General features: G+C 42.6%; 3 protein-coding genes across 3 annotated transcripts; all 3 read left to right on the top strand.

Annotated features, from left to right (window-relative positions):
* The first annotated feature begins 2929 nt into the window (after positions 1-2929).
* Positions 2930-6575, top strand: LOC139199015 (vascular cell adhesion protein 1-like). The gene is made up of 10 exons (XM_070828018.1): positions 2930-3086; positions 3265-3474; positions 3617-3970; positions 4190-4417; positions 4637-4885; positions 5001-5261; positions 5370-5454; positions 5568-5625; positions 5960-6057; positions 6161-6575. Exons 1-9 carry the CDS (start codon positions 2930-2932, stop codon positions 6053-6055), a joined length of 1698 nt encoding a protein of 565 aa, XP_070684119.1. The 3' UTR covers positions 6056-6057; positions 6161-6575.
* A 1975-nt stretch (positions 6576-8550) lies between these two features.
* LOC139199012 (pregnancy-specific beta-1-glycoprotein 1-like) lies at positions 8551-13079 on the top strand. The gene is made up of 9 exons (XM_070828015.1): positions 8551-8602; positions 9247-9603; positions 9737-9946; positions 10089-10442; positions 10662-10862; positions 11109-11357; positions 11473-11733; positions 11922-12003; positions 12970-13079. The coding sequence occupies exons 1-9, from the start codon at positions 8551-8553 to the stop codon at positions 13040-13042; spliced, it is 1839 nt and encodes a 612-aa protein (XP_070684116.1). The 3' UTR covers positions 13043-13079.
* A 2067-nt stretch (positions 13080-15146) lies between these two features.
* LOC139199007 (cell adhesion molecule CEACAM5-like) lies at positions 15147-19376 on the top strand. Its single transcript, XM_070828010.1, has 11 exons — positions 15147-15198; positions 15883-16239; positions 16373-16582; positions 16725-17078; positions 17298-17525; positions 17745-17993; positions 18109-18369; positions 18478-18562; positions 18676-18733; positions 19068-19165; positions 19269-19376. Exons 1-10 carry the CDS (start codon positions 15147-15149, stop codon positions 19161-19163), a joined length of 1950 nt encoding a protein of 649 aa, XP_070684111.1. The 3' UTR covers positions 19164-19165; positions 19269-19376.
* The last annotated feature ends 1219 nt before the right edge of the window (positions 19377-20595 follow it).

Raw genomic sequence — 20595 nt, 5'->3', positions numbered from 1 at the left:
AAGTGTGCAGACAAACTGTGTTCATGTGTATTAATCACAGTAAAGTGTTTATTTATCAGGAATCGTTGATGAAACTTAAACTAGTTTTTGAGTTAACAGTCTGTTTGATGGGACAGAAATGGAAAAGAAACACAAAAACACACTCACACTTCTTCAGCTGACTAAATCTACAAGCACATCACAAGGACAGCAACAGTTGTGCATGAAACTGAGGTAACTCATCTTTTTAGGTTGTACACGCAAGAATATATTGATAAAATTAGCGAATATCCAAATTTCATAATGAAATTTACCAAAAAGCTGTTTAAAACTGGGGCAGGCAGTTTATTTCTGGTGTCATTCTTTAACAATCTCATAATAACTTGTCAGCATGTTTTAATCCAAGTGATCTGAGAGAAAACAAGACTTCTGCCGCTCCTCTCGGCTCTGCGTTTGGACTTTAGAAAATCTACCCTTTGACTTCAGCCAATCACAGGTCCTCTCAGACAGAGAGAGAGCGTTCTTATTGGCTGCTCTACAAACACAGATGCTCAGGCACGTTCCTTCGGATGCTGCTGAAAGTCTGATTCAGGAAAATCCTGCAGAAAAAGTTGTTATTCCTGCATTGACAACAACAGCTTACAGTGCAAAGAACCCAAACAAAGGGAAACGGACTCATGCAGAGAGTCCGAAATACAATAAAACATGAGTATCAGGGACGATGAAGAGAACTGCGTGACAAAGCTGCTGACTTTATTTTTCTGTAATGTCTAAATGTGTTGCAGTGGTTCGTTAGCTCGTGTCATGGACATTATTATTATTATTAGACCTCGTATATCACATCCATGTGTTGTGTTGGCAGATTTAGCATGAAAGCAGGTGATATTTACAGTTTTTTCTACCTATGTTGAATGTTGCTGTAAGTTCAGCCTTGAGTTAAAATGGGCTCCCTTTCATTGTGACTCTGGACCCCATCACAGGGTCGGATGTCACAACGTACGGAGTCAGTCGTCCCCTATAGTTATTAATGTAGTTTCAGCAAATAAGAAATGTGATTTTTAAAAAACATCTGTAACTTTTAAGTGTTGTAAGCCGGAGACACCAAGTCAGTTTCAAAACGAGGACAATCACATCTCTGGAAAACTCTCTTCATTTGTCTTAATTAACAGTTTATTACCATTGATGGATCCACTTCCCAGCCTGCCCCAGTTAACCATGGGGTGCCACAAGGCTCCGTCCTTGGTCCCCTCCTCTTCATCATTTACATGCTCCCCCTTGGCCTGATAATCTGCCGCCATGGTCTCCAGTTCCACTGCTATGCTGATGACACTCAGCTGTACCTCAACACCTCACCATCCACTCAGCTCCCTCCACAGTCCCTCGTCAACTGCCTCTGTGAAATAAAAACTTGGATGACCTCTAACCTCCTCAAACTCAACAGCCAAAAAAGCAGAGCTCTTGGTCGTGGCTCCCAGGGCACTGCTCCAGAAGGTTGGAGATCTTCTCCTCCATGTGGACGACTGCTCCGTCTCTCCGTCCCCTGAAGCACGAACCCTCAGCGTCATCCTGGACTCCACCCTATGCTTTGTCACTGTTGGTGCTCTCCACAGGAGGGGATATCGCTGCATTTTCTGTCACCGTGTCGTAGGAAGTAGATGCACCATAAACATTTCTGTTCAACAAATGCTGCTCTGCTACGAGCACTTTTAAGTTCTTCACATCCTGCGTCTTCACAGGCCAATAAATGCTCATTGCTATGATAGAAACATGAGGAGGAAGATGATAGTTGTCTTCCTGACAGTGGCCAAAGTCACACCATCTCTCTCTTTTACATACCATTCTGTGACGAACAACATGATGATTGAGGAACATGATTAGAAAAAAAAATAAAAAATTAGAAAAGTTGCCTTTTAAGGAGGCATGTTTGACCACAGTGAATTGACAAACAGTAAATTGTACTTGCAGATCTCAAACTTCTCCAAACGAGACTTCCTTTATACATGTCACATATTTTTAGTTAGTTTAGTCTCAGCGGAGCGAGGAGAGGACCAGTCATGGGGTTCAAAGTAGCAGCAGGCGGACTTGTCTTCCTTCTCTCTGTGTCAGGTAGAGCTTATTTACATTTTTAATACTACACTGACCTTATTACTGATAATTACTGTTATTCTGGTTATTAATTTTAAAGTTATTCACAGCTATATCTTGGCATGAACACAAAAGTAGACCAAGCTTATTCATTAGATTCAAAGTTTGGAAAGTGTGTATATTTATTTTCATGCAAAGCTTATTTCTCTTTCTAAAAGAAAGTTCATCCCTCAGTGTTTGTAAAATATAGAAGTTTCAGTCAGTGATTGTGTTTTATTGATCAGGACATTGATCACAGAAGGTTTTGCTGCTCCATTATTCTATATATATTATTATTGTGACAAACATTCAGGGCTGAATTTAAATGTAGGACGTCTCTGTAGACGATGAACAACCAGAGTAAACTAAAGTCTTTGAACTTTTCTTCATCAGTGTAACTACTTCAGCTCAGTTTCTATGTCTGAACCAACCCACCAGTCCATTCATTGTGTGTGGGGGCCACGTCTTGATATGATAGTTAAAACTAGGAGAGGTTCACTCTCCTCAGTGTTCTGCTTTTTATTTCCACACTCACACAACAGACACTTGACCACAAAGTGGAGAGAGGATGAAAAAAGAAACACACACACACACGCACACACTTCTTTCTGCCTCCTTTCCTCCCTAAGAAGAGGAAGTAATTGAGCTCTCTGCTGTGCTCTGTGTTACAGTGATACAGAGTCAGTATGGCTGGGGAGTGACCTTCACCTCTACTAACATCTGTGCCCTGAAAGGATCATCAGTGGAGCTACACTGCACCTACATACACCCGTCCACAATGAATGACCGTGTTGTTGTAGTTCAGAAAACACTCTGGTTTACTAAAATGAGAGGAAGTGAACCAGTGGATCTGAGCACAGATGCAGAGTACGCAGGTCGTGTGCAGAACAGGTGTTATGAGAAGAGCTGCACTCTGAGAATCACAGACCTGAGAGAGAGCGACTCAGCTGAGTACATGTTCAGGTTCATAACAAACCAACCAGGTGGATGGTATACTGATCAGAATAGAGTCACTTTGTCAGTCACAGGTAACATTTTCATTCATATTTTGCTAATTTCCAAATGTTCAACATCCAGAAAACAACAACATGAATGTATCATGTGTTTATTTCCATGTGTGTCGACAGTTTTGAGATTCCTGTTTCTTCTTCACAAATCCAGCTCTGCAGGTGAAGGAGACATCCTCTTTTTTCTCGACTGCTCTTTCATGCCACAGTGATTGTCGTCTACCTGATAATCCTTCCTACGTCTGGTACAAGAATGGACAGAAAACTGAGAGAAAAACATCTTCTTACTCAGACTACATTAGTCCTGGAGACAGCTATGTCTGTGCTGTGGAAGGACATGAGGATTCCCACTCTCCTCCAGTGTGTGAGTTCTCCACAGTCTTCTACTAACATGACACCATCTAGTGGAGCCTTCTAACTACATGGATATTAAATATGGAGGCTCCGACTGTGACTCCTCAGCAGCTCTGGTTTAAAAATGATCATATAATTGTTTTATCTTTCAGGTGTCGGTGGACAAAGCTGCAACAGAGTGACTTACACTCACAGAAGCATCTGTGCCCTCAAAGGCTCTTCAGTGGACATTTCTTCCACATACAGCAGTTCTGGATCTATCACATCAAAACTCTGGTTCAGTCCTGAACGTAGTCATCAGTGGGTTTATCAGTCACAGCCTGAGGACCTTAGTGAAGACCCCCAGTATGCAGGTCGTGTTCAGGTCCTTGAAACAGAGGGAGGACGCTCCACTCTGAGAATCACTGAGCTGACAGAGAGAGACTCAGCCCAGTATCACTTCAAATTCACAGCAGGAAGCTTTGAGTGGAGGAGCAGTTTACCTGGAACAACTCTGACTGTCACAGGTACTGATGAACACAACCTGATGGAGACACACCAACACAGGAGATTTAAACAAGCAGATGACAAGTGGAGAAGATGCTGCTTGATACAAACGTTGAATCATCCATCAGTCCCGTTACTTATCTCCTCAGTTTAGACTGAGTGTGTCTTTGTGTTTGCAGCTGAGTATTTAATGATCTATGACATTACTGTTTCACTGTTTCACTCCTTTTCATATCCAGCTCTGCAGGTGCAGGAGACCACAACAACACATCATCAGCTTTATACCGAGGCAGAGCTGAAGTGTCACAGCAGCTGCAGTCCAGCTGGTCGTCTTTCCTTCGTCTGGTTCAAGAATGGACAGAGAATCATGACGGAGGAAACTTCTTCTTATAAACACTACTTTTATCCTGGAGACAAGATCTCTTGTGCTTTTAAAGGACGTGAGGATTATCGCTCCCCTTCAGTGTGTGAGTTTACTTCACTGTATTTTTATTTTCACCTCACATAACATGACAAAGTCCTGAGAATGTCTGTGAGGCAGTTTTACTGCTGTTCTGGGAATTCAAACCATCAGTCTGGTCACAAAACCACCTCCTATGTTTCTCTAAGTATTTACTTAAATGCAGTATGTGTCACCGTAGCAACAAACCATGAATTTACACTAACCAACCTTCATCGATATGCAGATCCGTCAAAGCTTCCCTCTGTGTCAGTGAGTCCCTCTGCTGAGATAGTGGAGGGCAGCTCAGTGACTCTGACCTGCAGCAGTGATGCTAACCCAGCAGCTACCTACACCTGGTACAAGGAGGACCAGGTACTGCCTGTAGGATCAGCAGGTATTCATCACTTCACCTCCATCCGCTCTGAGGACAGAGGGATCTACTACTGCACGTCTGAGGATCAGCGCTCTGAGTCTCTGCTCATAGATGTCCAGTGTAAGTAAACATCAGCACATCAGTTATCAGTTGGATTCAAATGATGATGTATTTACTGTCATAGCTTTCAGGACAGCTACAGAATACTCATCTCTCTGTGCATATTGTCCTCCAGATGCTCCAAGACTTCCCTCTGTGTCAGTGAGTCCCTCTGCTGAGATAGTGGAGGGCAGCTCAGTGACTCTGACCTGCAGCAGTGATGCTAACCCAGCAGCTACCTACACCTGGTACAAGGAGGACGAAGACTCACCAACAGCATCAGGACAGATCTTCTCCATCACTGACTTCAGAGCTGAACACAGTGGGAATTATTACTGTGAAGCCTGGAACAAAATAGGATTTCAAAAGTCTGCCTTATATCTGATTGTTTTAGCAGGTACATTTTTCCATGGTGCTGTTTTTTCCTAACAAACTGATTCATGACTCAGATCTACTAGTGAGCTCCACTACTGTATATCTAATATCTGCTTATCTCCATTTCTAGAGAAACTATCAGTGTCAAACATCATCAGGTTGAGTCTGGTGGTCGTGATGCTGATTCCTCTGCTTCTTCTGTGTCTCTGGATGAGGTAAAGACATGAAAAATAATCAGCAGCATCGCTGCTCTTTTATTCTGAATATTTACTTTCATAGTTTCAAAGTTTGCAATTCAACTTTGTATTGTTTTATTTGGTTGTTTTAGGAAGAAAGAAATTCTGCTCTCCACCACTGAACCGAATGAACCCGCTGAGACTGTGGAGGTGAGAGAGATACTGGGCCACAGGGACAGAACTTAATCTACCAACAAGTCATGATTTGTTATGAATTCAGAGGCTCTTATTTTGTTAATAATATGAGGTCATAAAGACAATTTACATATAACTTGATTAGTAAACTCTTTCTTAAGACAAACCACCCATGTTCATTTACTTTCACACGTTTTCCTCATTCCTCATTTCCTGTGGACGCCTTTTGTACCAAAGAGCAATTTCAGGAAGCAGATTTACTTTCATCACATCTGAGAACGTTTGAATGTAAAATCTAAATTCCTTGTATGAAGCCTTTGACTCTCATCTTGTTTTCTCTCCCCATGAGTTGGAGGATGATCCTGATTATATCAACGTCCCAGACGTGAAGAGGATCACCACAGAACGGACAGAAGACACAGAGGAGCAGGAAGACCTGGTGTGAAGGTCAGTCAGCTCTGAGTCTGCTGCATGAACAAAACTAACTCCAAACAACTTCCTAGCTCCATTTCTGAGATATAACTCCCCAAATCTTTTGGATTTTGCTCAGATGCAGTCAAAGCAGAGGGGACTCACGTGCATGGAAACAGAGGAGAACAGCACTGAAGGCTGTGGAGGATGTGGGAGAGGTGGATTCATTTACCTTCAACTGCAACAGTTTTCATTTCCAGTTTTCAGCAGCAGCAGCTTTGCGGAGAATGCAAGCTTGATTTTTACCTGTGCAGGTAGACGAGAGATGTCCAGGATTTACCTTGGTGTGCAAAATCTTCTTTTAAATGTTAATGCAATAAACTGCTGTTGGGAAATACTGACTGCCCAATCACATCACATGTGTCCTGGCAGAGAAAGTCAGTAACGTGTGTTCAAAACAAACAGCTGGAAGCACAATATGTCACAGCATGTACATTGTGTATGTAAACACACTGCAGTCAAACAGAAGTCCAGCTCTACCGCGCTTTGCTAGCTGTCACATTTTCAGTGTGTTGCAGTGGCTGCTTGAAATAAACATCCAGCTTCCACAACAGCTCTGCAGTTTGAACATCATTTCAGTTCCCTCTCACTGCCACAGAGGGTGTGAAGGTGTGAAAGTGTGCAGACAAACTGTGTTCATGTGTATTAATCACAGTAAAGTGTTTATTTATCAGGAATCATTGATGAAACTTAAACTAGTTTTTGAGTTAACAGTCTGTTTGATGGGACAGAAATGGAAAAGAAACACAAAAACACACACACACTTCTTCAGCTGACTAAATCTACAAGCACATCACAAGGACAGCAACAATTGTGCATGAAACCGAGGTAACTAATCTTTTTAGGTTGTACACGCAAAAATATATTGATAAAATTAGCGAATATCCAAATTTCATAATGAAATTTACCAAAAAGCTGTTTAAAACTGGGGCAGGCAGTTTATTTCTGGTGTCATTCTTTAACAATCTCATAATAACTTGTCAGCATGTTTTAATCCAAGTGGTCTGAGAGAAAACAAGACTTCTGCCGCTCCTCTCGGCTCTGCGTTTGGACTTTAGAAAATCTACCCTTTGACTTCAGCCAATCAAAGGTCCTCTCAGAGAGAGAGAGCGTTCTTATTGGCTGCTCTACAAACACAGATGCTCGGGCACGTTCCTTCGGATGCTGCTGAAAGTCTGATTCAGGAAAATCCTGCAGAAAAAGTTGTTATTCCTGCATTGACAACAACAGCTTACAGTGCAAAGAACCCAAACAAAGGGAAACGGACTCATGCAGAGAGTCTGAAATACAATAAAACATGAGTATCGGGGACGATGAAGAGAACTGTGTGACAAAGCTGCTGACTTTTATTATTCTGTAATGTCTAAATGTGTTGCAGTGGTTCGTTAGCTCGTGTCATGGACATTATTATTATTATTAGACCTCGTATATCACATCCATGTGTTGTGTTGGCAGATTTAGCATGAAAGCAGGTGATATTTACAGTTTTTTCTACCTATGTTGAATGTTGCTGTAAGTTCAGCCTTGAGTTAAAATGGGCTCCCTTTCATTGTGACTCTGGACCCCATCACAGGGTCGGATGTCACAACGTACGCAGTCAGTCGTCCCCTATAGTTATTAATGTAGTTTCAGCAAATAAAAAATGTGATTTTTAAAAAACATCTGTAACTTTTAAGTGTTGTAAGCTGGAGACACCAAGTCAGTTTCAAAATGAGGACGATCACATCTCTGGAAAACTCTCTTCATTTGTCTTAATTAACAGTTTATTACCATTGATGGATCCACTTCCCAGCCTGCCCCAGTTAACCATGGGGTGCCACAAGGCTCCGTCCTTGGTCCCCTCCTCTTCATCATTTACATGCTCTCCCTTGGCCTGATAATCTGCCGCCATGGTCTCCAGTTCCACTGCTATGCTGATGACAGTCAGCTGTACCTCAACACCTCACCATCCACTCAGCTCCCTCCACAGTCCCTCGTCAACTGCCTCTGTGAAATAAAAACTTGGATGACCTCTAACCTCCTCAAATTCAACAGCCAAAAAAGCAGAGCTCTTGGTCGTGGCTCCCAGGGCACTGCTCCAGAAGGTTGGAGATCTTCTCCTCCATGTGGACGACTGCTCCGTCTCTCCATCCCCTGAAGCACGAACCCTCAGCGTCATCCTGGACTCCACCCTATGCTTTGTCACTGTTGGTGTGGTGGAAGATGATAGTTGTCTTCCTGGCAGTGGCCAAAGTCACACCATCTCTCTCTCTCTCTTTTACACACTTTTCTGTGACGAGCAACATGATGATTGAAGAACATGATTAGCGGAAGGAAAGTTGCCTTTTAAGGAGGCATGTTTGACCACAGTGAAGTGACAAACAGTAAATTGTACTTGCAGATCTCAAACTTCTCCAAACGAGACTTCCTTTATACATGTCACATATTTTTAGTTAGTTTAGTCTCAGCGGAACGAGGAGAGGACCAGTCATGGGGTTCAAAGTAGCAGCAGGCGGACTTGTCTTCCTTCTCTCTGTGTCAGGTAGAGCTTATTTACATTTTTAATACTACACTGACCTTATTACTGATAATTACTGTTATTCTGGTTATTAATTTTAAAGTTATTCACAGCGATATCTTGGCATGAACACAAAAGTAGACCAAGCTTATTCATTAGATTTAAAGTTTGGGTTTCTAAAAGAAAGTTCATCCCTCAGTGTTTGTAAAATATAGAAGTTTCAGTCAGTGATTGTGTTTTATTGATCAGGACATTGATCACAGAAGGTTTTGCTGCTCCATTATTCTATATATATTATTATTGTGACAAACATTCAGGGCTCAATTTAAATGTAGGACGTCTCTGTAAACGATGAACAACCAGAGTAAACTAAAGTCTTTGAACTTTTCTTCATCAGTGTAACTACTTCAGCTCAGTTTCTATGTCCGAACCAACCCACCAGTCCATTCATTGTGTGTGGGGGCCACGTCTTGATATGATAGTTAAAACTAGGAGAGGTTCACTCTCCTCAGTGTTCTGCTTTTTATTTTTACACTCACACAGCAGGCACTTGACCACAGAGTGGAGAGAGGATGAAAAAAAGAGAAAGACACACACACTTCTTTCTGCCTCCTTTCCTCCCTAAGAAGAGGAAGTAATTGAGCTCTCTGCTGTGCTCTGTGTTACAGTGATACAGAGTCAGTATGGCTGGGGAGTGACCTTCACCTCTACTAACATCTGTGCCCTGAAAGGATCATCAGTGGAGCTACACTGCACCTACAGACACCCGTCCACAATGAATGGCCGTGTTACTGTAGTTGAGAAAACATTCTGGTTTACTAAAATGGGAGGAAGTGAACCAGTGGATCTGAGCACAGATGCAGAGTACGCAGGTCGTGTGCAGAACAGGTGTTATGAGAAGAGCTGCACTCTGAGAATCACAGACCTGAGAGAGAGCGACTCAGCTGAGTACATGTTCAGGTTCATAACAAACCAACAAGTTGGAAGGTTTACTGGTTCACCTGGAGTCACTTTGTCAGTCACAGGTAACATTTTCATTCATATTTTACTAATTTCCAAATGTTCAACATCCAGAAAACAACAACATGAATGTATTATGTGTTTATTTCCATGTGTGTCGACAGTTTTGAGATTCCTGTTTCTTCTTCACAGATCCAGCTCTGCAGGTGAAGGACACATCCTCTTTTTTCTCGACTGCTCTTTCATGCCACAGTGATTGTCGTCTACCTGATAATCCTTCCTACGTCTGGTACAAGAATGGACAGAAAACTGAGAGTAAAACGTCTTCTTACTCAGACTACATCAGTCCTGGAGACAGCTATGTCTGTGCTGTGGAAGGACATGAGGATTTCCACTCTCCTCCAGTGTGTGAGTTCTCCACAGTCTTCTACTAACATGACACCATCTAGTGGAGCCTTCTGACTACATGGATATTAAATATGGAGGCTCCGACTGTGACTCCTCAGCAGCTCTGGTTTAAAAATGATCATATAATTGTTTTATCTTTCAGGTGTCGGTGGACAAAGCTGCAACAGAGTGACTTACACTCACAGAAGCATCTGTGCCCTCAAAGGCTCTTCAGTGAACATTTCTTCCACATACAGCAGTTCTGGATCTATCACATCAAAACTCTGGTTCAGTCCTGAACGTAGTCATCAGTGGGTTTATCAGTCACAGCCTGAGGACCTTAGTGAAGACCCCCAGTATGCAGGTCGTGTTCAGGTCCTTGAAACAGAGGGAGGACGCTCCACTCTGAGAATCACTGAGCTGACAGAGAGAGACTCAGCCCAGTATCACTTCAAATTCACAGCAGGAAGCTTTGACTGGAGGAGCAGTTTACCTGGAACAACTCTGACTGTCACAGGTACTGATGAACACAACCTGATGGAGACACACCAACACAGTAGATTTAAACAAGCAGATGACAAGTGGAGAAGATGCTGCTTGATACAAACGTTGAATCATCCATCAGTCCCGTTACTTATCTCCTCAGTTTAGACTGAGTGTGGCTTTGTGTTTGCAGCTGAGGATTTAGTGATCTATGACATTACTGTTTCACTGTTTCACTCCTTTTCATATCCAGCTCTGCAGGTGCAGGAGACCACAACAACACATCATCAGCTTTATACCGAGGCAGAGCTGAAGTGTCACAGCAGCTGCAGTCCAGCTGGTCGTCTTTCCTTCGTCTGGTTCAAGAATGGACAGAAAAACATGACGGAGGAAACTTCTTCTTATAAAGACAACTTTTATCCTGGAGACAAGATCTCTTGTGCTTTTAAAGGACGTGAGGATTATCGCTCCCCTTCAGTGTGTGAGTTTACTTCACTGTATTTTTACTTTCACCTCACATAACATGACAAAGTCCTGAGAATGTCTGTGAGGCAGTTTTACTGCTGTTCTGGGAATTCAAACCATCAGTCTGGTCACAAAACCACCTCCTATGTTTCTCTAAGTATTTACTTAAATGCAGTATGTGTCACCGTAGCAACAAACCATGAATTTACACTAACCAACCTTCATCGATATGCAGATCCGTCAAAGCTTCCCTCTGTGTCAGTGAGTCCCTCTGCTGAGATAGTGGAGGGCAGCTCAGTCAATCTGACCTGCAGCAGTGAAGCTAACCCAGCAGCTACCTACACCTGGTACAAGGAGGACCAGGTACTGCCTGTAGGATCAGCAGGTATTCATCACTTCACCTCCATCCGCTCTGAGGACAGCGGGATCTACTACTGCACGTCTGAGGATCAGCGCTCTGAGTCTCTGCTCATAGATGTCCAGTGTAAGTAAACATCAGCACATCAGTTATCAGTTGGATTCAAATGATGATGTATTTACTGTCATAGCTTTCAGGACAGCTACAGAATACTCATCTCTCTGTGCATATTGTCCTCCAGATGCTCCAAGACTTCCCTCTGTGTCAGTGAGTCCCTCTGCTGAGATAGTGGAGGGCAGCTCAGTCAATCTGACCTGCAGCAGTGATGCTAACCCAGCAGCTAACTACACCTGGTACAAGGAGGACGAAGACTCACCAACAGCATCAGGACAGATCTTCACCATCACTGACTTCAGAGCTGAACACAGTGGGAATTATTACTGTAAAGCCCGGAACAAAATAGGATTTAAAAAGTCTGCCTTATATCTGATTGTTTTGGCAGGTGAGTTAAGTCATTCATTCAGCTGAACGCATCTTATTCAGGATTATTGTTCCATCATGAGACCTCAGACTAAACCAATCCCACTCCTAGAAAACACACAGAAACTGTTATTCTTGTCCAGTTATCAGCCACCATTGGACCCAAAGATTTCCTGTAACCTTCCAGTGTTCATGTCGACTGTTTTCCAGGTTCGTGGATATTTCCAGTCGCTCTTTCCATCACTGCGGTTGTCCTGCTCGTCATCCTCGTCTGTGTCTTGCTATGGATGAGGTGAGCAGCTCAGCTTCTCTGTGATTACAGTGAACGGACATTTCACTGGAATAGTTTTATTTAGCTGTAATCTTTCATTTCAGCTAAATAATCCACATAATCCACATTACTTACACTGAAACTACAACTAAGAGCAGTAACTCTCAGTGTGCATATGGACATTTGAGCATTGTGTTGATGTATTCTTGACTAAAAGCATCCTGTTTTTGGTTTAATTATTTGTGTCTTTGGTTTTTAATTTGCTCTGCTGTCAGAAGAGAGGGTTCTTCTGGTGAGAGACGAAACAACAGAGAGCAGGTGAGGAGGAAGGGTTGAAAGGACAGCTTAAAGGACAGGTTCACCATTTTTATAGTCTGTCTTAAACTCCATCTAGCCAAGCAATACCATTTTGTGAATGGTGTGACAATGTGAAGTAAAACTTGAATATTATGGACCTCTGCTGGTGAGAAGGACGTACTGCCACAACAAAAACAGGCCGGTGTCAAACCTCAGGATCACAATCCTTTGGTTCGGCCAATCAGGTAGAAGACTCGCCACTTTTCCACCTGCAGATATTTTACTGAGTGTTCATTTAGTGCAACAGTGGCGTAAAAGTCTCATTTACAACCCAAGTTACACTTCAGTTCTGTTTGCCGGGAGCTCGAAACACATGGAAAGTTTAATTGTGCTCTTGTCTATGCGGCCAGCACATGGGTGAACTCCAGTACGCTAGTGTGAGATTCACTAGGAACCAGGCAGAAGCTCTCCGCTCCAACTTCAGCCCAGCTCAGACCCACACAAACCAGGAGGACAGTGTTGTTTATGCGACCACCAACTTCAGCAGTGCCCCTGGGTAAGCAGCAGAGTCTTTCCAGAGTATTAAATCCAACATTTTCTTCTGTTAAATGTGTATTTTTTTTATTCTAGACTGTCTGGAATTCATGTTTTCTCTACAAAAATCTTTTGACTTTATTGTTTCCTTCACAGAACGAGAGGTGAAGCAGCGATGGAGGATTCACCTGCAATTTATAGCACAGTCAACAAAACCCAGCGAGTGTGATGTGTAGTCTGCACATGCATCATCTCTTCATGATCCTTTTCTCAGCTGACAGACTTCAGTGCATCGCTCATGCAGCAGCAGGGCAGCAGTATTTTATTGTGGTATTAGAGTGCATTAGCTTGCGCTGGGTGTGCCTGATACTGTTCCATGTGATTTGATCTAATGCAGATGTCCAGGATTTACCTTGGTGTGTGAAATCTTGTCTTAAATGTTAATGCAATAAACTGCTGTTGGGAAATACTGACTGCCCAATCACATCACATGTGTCCTGGCAGAGAAAGTCAGTAACGTGTGTTCAAAACAAACAGCTGGAAGCACAATATGTCACAGCATGTACATTGTGTATGTAAACACACTGCAGTCAAACAGAAGTCCAAAAAGCTGTTTAAAACTGGGGCAGGCAGTTTATTTCTGGTGTCATTCTTTAACAATCTCATAATAACTTGTCAGCATGTTTTAATCCAAGTGGTCTGAGAGAAAACAAGACTTCTGCCGCTCCTCTCGGCTCTGCGTTTGGACTTTAGAAAATTTACACTTTGACTTCGGCCAATCACAGGTCCTCTCAGAGAGAGAGAGCGTTCTTATTGGCTGCTCTACAAACACAGATGCTCGGGCACGATGCTGCTGAAAGTCTGATTCAGGAAAATCCTGCAGAAAAAGTTGTTATTCCTGCATTGACAACAACAGCTTACAGTGCAAAGAACCCAAACAAAGGGAAACGGACTCATGCAGAGAGTCTGAAATACAATAAAACATGAGTATCGGGGACGATGAAGAGAACTGCGTGACAAAGCTGCTGACTTTGATTATTCTGTAATGTCTAAATGTGTTGCAGTGGTTCGTTAGCTCGTGTCATGGACGTTATTATTATTATTAGACCTCGTATATCACATCCATGTGTTGTGTTGGCAGATTTAGCATGAAAGCAGGTGATATTTACAGTTTTTTCTACCTATGTTGAATGTTGCTGTAAGTTCAGCCTTGAGTTAAAATGGGCTCCCTTTCATTGTGACTCTGGACCCCATCACAGGGTCGGATGTCACAACGTACGGAGTCAGTCGTCCCCTATAGTTATTAATGTAGTTTCAGCAAATAAGAAATGTGATTTTTAAAAAACATCTGTAACTTTTAAGTGTTGTAAGCCGGAGACACCAAGTCAGTTTCAAAATGAGGACGATCACATCTCTGGAAAACTCTCTTCATTTGTCTTAATTAACAGTTTATTACCATTGATGGATCCACTTCCCAGCCTGCTCCATTTAACCATGGGGTGCCACAAGGCTCCGTCCTTGGTCCCCTCCTCTTCATCATTTACATGCTCCCCCTTGGCCTGGTAATCTGCCGCCATGGTCTCCAGTTCCACTGCTATGCTGATGACACTCAGCTGTACCTCAACACCTCACCATCCACTCAGCTCCCTCCACAGTCCCTCGTCAACTGCCTCTGTGAAATAAAAACTTGGATGACCTCTAACCTCCTCAAATTCAACAGCCAAAAAAGCAGAGCTCTTGGTCGTGGCTCCCAGGGCACTGCTCCAGAAGGTTGGAGATCTTCTCCTCCATGTGGACGACTGCTCCGTCTCTCCGTCCCCTGAAGCACGAACCCTCAGCGTCATCCTGGACTCCACCCTATGCTTTGACACTGTTGGTGCTCTCCACAGGAGGGGATATCGCTGCATTTTCTGTCACCGTGTCGTAGGAAGTAGATGCACCATAAACGTTTCTGTTCAACAAATGCTGCTCTGCTAGGAGCACTTTTAAGTTCTTCACATCCTGCGTCTTCACAGGCCAATAAATGCTCATTGCTATGATACAAACATGAGGAGGAAGATGATAGTTGTCTTCCTGACAGTGGCCAAAGTCACACCATCTCTCTCTTTTACACACTTTTCTGTGACGAGCAACATGATGATTGAGGAACATGATTAGAAAAAAAAATAAAAAATTAGAAAAGTTGCCTTTTAAGGAGGCATGTTTGACCACAGTGAATTGACAAACAGTAAATTGTACTTGCAGATCTCAAACTTCTCCAAACGAGACTTCCTTTATACATGTCACATATTTTTAGTTAGTTTAGTCTCAGCGGAGCGAGGAGAGGACCAGTCATGGGGTTCAAAGTAGCAGCAGGCGGACTTGTCTTCCTTCTCTCTGTGTCAGGTAGAGCTTATTTACATTTTTAATACTACACTGACCTTATTACTGATAATTACTGTTATTCTGGTTATTATTTTTAAAGTTATTCACAGCTATATCTTGGCATGAACACAAAAGTAGATCAAGCTTATTCATTAGATTTAAAGTTTGGAAAGTGTGTATATTTATTTTCATGCAAAGCTTATTTCTCTTTCTAAAAGAAAGTTCATCCCTCAGTGTTTGTAAAATATAGAAGTTTCAGTCAGTGATTGTGTTTTATTGATCAGGACATTGATCACAGAAGGTTTTGCTGCTCCATTATTCTATATATATTATTATTGTGACAAACATTCAGGGCTGAATTTAAATATAGAACGTCTCTGTAGACGATGAACAACCAGAGTAAACTAAAGTCTTTGAACTTTTCTTCATCAGTGTAACTACTTCAGCTCAGTTTCTATGTCCGAACCAACCCACCAGTCCATTCATTGTGTGTGGGGGCCACGTCTTGATATGATAGTTAAAACTAGGAGACGTTCACTCTCCTCAGTGTTCTGCTTTTTATTTTTATACTCACACAGCAGGCACTTGACCACAAAGTGGAGAGAGGATGAAAAAAAGAGAAAGACACACACACACTTCTTTCTGCCTCCTTTCCTCCCTAAGAAGAGGAAGTAATTGAGCTCTCTGCTGTGCTCTGTGTTACAGTGATACAGGGTCAGAATGACTGGGGAGTGACCTACACCTCTACTAACATCTGTGCCCTGAAAGGATCATCAGTGGAGCTACGCTGCACCTACAGACACCCGTCCAGAATGAATGGCCGTGTTACTGTAGTTCAGAAAACATTCTGGTTTACTAAAATGGGAGGAAGTGAACCAGTGGATCCGAGCACAGATGCAGAGTACGCAGGTCGTGTGCAGAATCACTGTGATATGAACAGCTGCACTCTGAGAATCACAGACCTGAGAGAGAGCGACTCAGCTGAGTACAAGTTCAGGTTCATAACAAACCAACCAGGTGGAAAGTTTTTTGGTTCACCTGGAGTCACTTTGACAGTCACAGGTAACATTTTCATTCATATTTTACTAATTTCCAAATGTTCAACATCCAGAAAACAACAACATGAATGTATCATGTGTTTATTTCCATGTGTGTCGACAGTTTTGAGATTCCTGTTTCTTCTTCACAGATCCAGCTCTGCAGGTGAAGGACACATCCTCTTTTTTCTCGACTGCTCTTTCATGCCACAGTGATTGTCGTCTACCTGATAATCCTTCCTACGTCTGGTACAAGAATGGACAGAAAACTGAGAGAAAAACATATTCTTACTCAGGCTACATCAGTCCTGGAGACAGCTATGTCTGTGCTGTGGAAGGACATGAGGATTCCCACTCTCCTCCAGTGTGTGAGTTCTCCACAGTCTTCTACTAACATGTCACCATCTAGTGGAGCCTTCTGACTACATGGATATTAAATATGGAGGCTCCGACTGTGACTCCTCAGCAGCTCTGGTTTAAAAATGTTCATATAATTGTTTTATCTTTCAGGTGTCGGTGGACAAAGCTGCAACAGAGTGACTTACACTCACAGAAGCATCTGTGCCCCCAAAGGCTCTTCAGTGGACATTTCTTCCACATACAGCAGTTCTGGATCTATCACATCAAAACTCTGGTTCAGGTCTGAACGTAGTCGTCAGTGGGTTTATCAGTCACAGCCTGAGGACCTAAGTGAAGACCCCCAGTATGCAGGTCGTGTTCAGGTCCTTGAAACAGAGGGAGGACGCTCCACTCTGAGAATCACTGAGCTGACAGAGAGAGACTCAGCCCAGTATCACTTCAAATTCACAGCAGGAAGCTTTGACTGGAGGAGCAGTTTACCTGGAACAACTCTGACTGTCACAGGTACTGATGAACACAACCTGATGGAGACACACCAACACAGGAGATTTAAACAAGCAGATGACAAGTGGAGAAGATGCTGCTTGATACAAACGTTGAATCATCCATCAGTCCCGTTACTTATCTCCTCAGTTTAGACTGAGTGTGGCTTTGTGTTTGCAGCTGAGTATTTAGTGATCTATGACATTACTGTTTCACTGTTTCACTCCTTTTCATATCCAGCTCTGCAGGTGCAGGTGACCACAACAACACATCATCAGCTTTATACCGAGGCAGAGCTGAAGTGTCACAGCAGCTGCAGTCCAGCTGGTCGTCTTTCCTTCGTCTGGTTCAAGAATGGACAGAGAATCATGACGGAGGAAACTTCTTCTTATAAAGACAACTTTTATCCTGGAGACAAGATCTCTTGTGCTTTTAAAGGACGTGAGGATTATCGCTCCCCTTCAGTGTGTGAGTTTACTTCACTGTATTTTTACTTTCACCTCACATAACATGACAAAGTCCTGAGAATGTCTGTGAGGCAGTTTTACTGCTGTTCTGGGAATTCAAACCATCAGTCTGGTCACAAAACCACCTCCTATGTTTCTCTAAGTATTTACTTAAATGCAGTATGTGTCACCGTAGCAACAAACCATGAATTTACACTAACCAACCTTCATCGATATGCAGATGCTCCAAGACTTCCCTCTGTGTCAGTGAGTCCCTCTGCTGAGATAGTGGAGGGCAGCTCAGTCAATCTGACCTGCAGCAGTGAAGCTAACCCAGCAGCTACCTACACCTGGTACAAGGAAGACCAGGTACTGCCTGTAGGATCAGCAGGTATTCATCACTTCACCTCCATCCGCTCTGAGGACAGAGGGATCTACTACTGCACGTCTGAGGATCAGCGCTCTGAGTCTCTGCTCATAGATGTCCAGTGTAAGTAAACATCAGCACATCAGTTATCAGTTGGATTCAAATGATGATTTATTTACTGTCATAGCTTTCAGGACAGCTACAGAATACTCATCTCTCTGTGCATATTGTCCTCCAGATGCTCCAAGACTTCCCTCTGTGTCAGTGAGTCCCTCTGCTGAGATAGTGGAGGGCAGCTCAGTCAATCTGACCTGCAGCAGTGATGCTAACCCAGCAGCTACCTACACCTGGTACAAGGAGGACGAAGACTCACCAACAGCATCAGGACAGATCTTCACCATCACTGACTTCAGAGCTAATCAAAGTGGGAATTATTACTGTGAAGCCCGGAACAAAATAGGATTTCAAAAGTCTGCCTTATATCTGAATGTTTTAGCAGGTACATTTTTCCATGGTGCTGTTTTTTCCTAACAAACTGATTCATGACTCAGATCTACTAGTGAGCTCCACTACTGTATATCTAATAACTGCTTATCTCCATTTCTAGAGAAACTATCAGTGTCAAACATCATCAGGTTGAGTCTGGTGGTCGTGATGCTGATTCCTCTGCTTCTTCTGTGTCTCTGGATGAGGTAAAGACATGAAAAATAATCAGCAGCATCACTGCTCTTTTATTCTGAATATTTACTTTCATAGTTTCAAAGTTTGCAATTCAACTTTGTATTGTTTTATTTGGTTGTTTTAGGAAGAAAGAAATTCTGCTCTCCACCACTGAACCGAATGAACCCGCTGAGACTGTGGAGGTGAGAGAGATACTGGGCCACAGGGACAGAACTTAATCTACCAACAAGTCATGATTTGTTATGAATTCAGAGGCTCTTATTTTGTTAATAATATGAGGTCATAAAGACAATTTACATATAACTTGATTAGTAAACTCTTTCTTAAGACAAACCACCCATGTTCATTTACTTTCACACGTTTTCCTCATTCCTCATTTCCTGTGGACGCCTTTTGTACCAAAGAGCAATTTCAGGAAGCAGATTTACTTTCATCACATCTGAGAAAGTTTGAATGTAAAATCTAAATTCCTTGTATGAAGCCTTTGACTCTCATCTTGTTTTCTCTCCCCATGAGTTGGAGGATGATCCTGATTATATCAACGTCCCAGACGTGAAGAGGATCACCACAGAACGGACAGAAGACACAGAGGAGCAGGAAGACCTGGTGTGAAGGTCAGTCAGCTCTGAGTCTGCTGCATGAACAAAACTAACTCCAAACAACTTCCTAGCTCCATTTCTGAGATATAACTCCCCAAATCTTTTGGATTTTGCTCAGATGCAGTCAAAGCAGAGGGGACTCACGTGCATGGAAACAGAGGAGAACAGCACTGAAGGCTGTGGAGGATGTGGGAGAGGTGGATTCATTTACCTTCAACTGCAACAGTTTTTATTTCCAGTTTTCAGCAGCAGCAGCTTTGGGGAGAATGCAAGCTTGATTTTTACCTGTGCAGGTAGACGAGAGATGTCCAGGATTTACCTTGGTGTGTGAAATCTTCTTTTAAATGTTAATGCAATAAACTGCTGTTGGGAAATACTGACTGCCCAATCACATCACATGTGTCCTGGCAGAGAAAGTCAGTAACGTGTGTTCAAAACAAACAGCTGGAAGCACAATATGTCACAGCATGTACATTGTGTATGTAAACACACTGCAGTCAAACAGAAGTCCAGCTCTACCGCGCTTTGCTAGCTGTCACATTTTCAGTGTGTTGCAGTGGCTGCTTGAAATAAACATCCAGCTTCCACAACAGCTCTGCAGTTTGAACATCATTTCAGTTCCCTCTCACTGCCACAGAGGGTGTGAAGGTGTGAAAGTGTGCAGACAAACTGTGTTCATGTGTATTAATCACAGTAAAGTGTTTATTTATCAGGAATCATTGATGAAACTTAAACTAGTTTTTGAGTTAACAGTCTGTTTGATGGGACAGAAATGGAAAAGAAACACAAAAACACACACACACTTCTTCAGCTGACTAAATCTACAAGCACATCACAAGGACAGCAACAGTTGTGCATGAAACCGAGGTAACTAATCTTTTTAGGTTGTACACGCAAAAATATATTGATAAAATTAGCGAATATCCAAATTTCATAATGAAATTTACCTAAAAGCTGTTTAAAACTGGGGCAGGCAGTTTATTTCTGGTGTCATTCTTTAACAATCTCATAATAACTAGTCAGCATGTTTTAATCCAAGTGGTCTGAGAGAAAACAAGACTTCTGCCGCTCCTCTCGGCTCTGCGTTTGGACTTTAGAAAATCTACCCTTTGACTTCAGCCAATCACAGGTCCTCTCAGAGAGAGAGAGCGTTCTTATTGGCTGCTCTACAAACACAGATGCTCGGGCACGATGCTGCTGAAAGTCTGATTCAGGAAAATCCTGCAGAAAAAGTTGTTATTCCTGCATTGACAACAACAGCTTACAGTGCAAAGAACCCAAACAAAGGGAAACGGACTCATGCAGAGAGTCTGAAATACAATAAAACATGAGTATCAGGGACGATGAAGAGAACTGCGTGACAAAGCTGCTGACTTTTATTATTCTGTAATGTCTAAATGTGTTGCAGTGGTTCATTAGCTTGTCATGGACGTTATTATTATTAT

The sequence above is a fragment of the Pempheris klunzingeri genome, chromosome 3, assembly GCF_042242105.1.
Source record: "Pempheris klunzingeri isolate RE-2024b chromosome 3, fPemKlu1.hap1, whole genome shotgun sequence".
NCBI classification, from domain to species: domain Eukaryota; kingdom Metazoa; phylum Chordata; class Actinopteri; order Acropomatiformes; family Pempheridae; genus Pempheris; species Pempheris klunzingeri.
Note: the sequence above shows the minus strand (reverse complement) of the source record. Positions and strands in the feature narration are given on the sequence as shown.

Excerpts from the sequence above, each read along its gene's own strand:
- LOC139199012 (XM_070828015.1), top strand. The coding sequence starts at position 8,551 with ATGGGGTTCAAAGTAGCAGCAGGCGGACTTGTCTTCCTTCTCTCTGTG. Across the intron at positions 9,604-9,736 it reads AGTCACTTTGTCAGTCACAG|CTCTGCAGGTGAAGGACACA; the intron begins GTAACATTTTCA and ends TCACAGATCCAG. Across the intron at positions 10,443-10,661 it reads AACAACTCTGACTGTCACAG|CTCTGCAGGTGCAGGAGACC; the intron begins GTACTGATGAAC and ends TTTCATATCCAG.
- LOC139199015 (XM_070828018.1), top strand. The coding sequence starts at position 2,930 with ATGAGAGGAAGTGAACCAGTGGATCTGAGCACAGATGCAGAGTACGCA. Across the intron at positions 3,087-3,264 it reads GTTCATAACAAACCAACCAG|CTCTGCAGGTGAAGGAGACA; the intron begins GTGGATGGTATA and ends TCACAAATCCAG. Across the intron at positions 5,455-5,567 it reads CTTCTGTGTCTCTGGATGAG|GAAGAAAGAAATTCTGCTCT; the intron begins GTAAAGACATGA and ends TGGTTGTTTTAG.
- LOC139199007 (XM_070828010.1), top strand. The coding sequence starts at position 15,147 with ATGGGGTTCAAAGTAGCAGCAGGCGGACTTGTCTTCCTTCTCTCTGTG. Across the intron at positions 15,199-15,882 it reads CTTCCTTCTCTCTGTGTCAG|TGATACAGGGTCAGAATGAC; the intron begins GTAGAGCTTATT and ends TCTGTGTTACAG. Across the intron at positions 18,734-19,067 it reads AACCCGCTGAGACTGTGGAG|TTGGAGGATGATCCTGATTA; the intron begins GTGAGAGAGATA and ends TCTCCCCATGAG.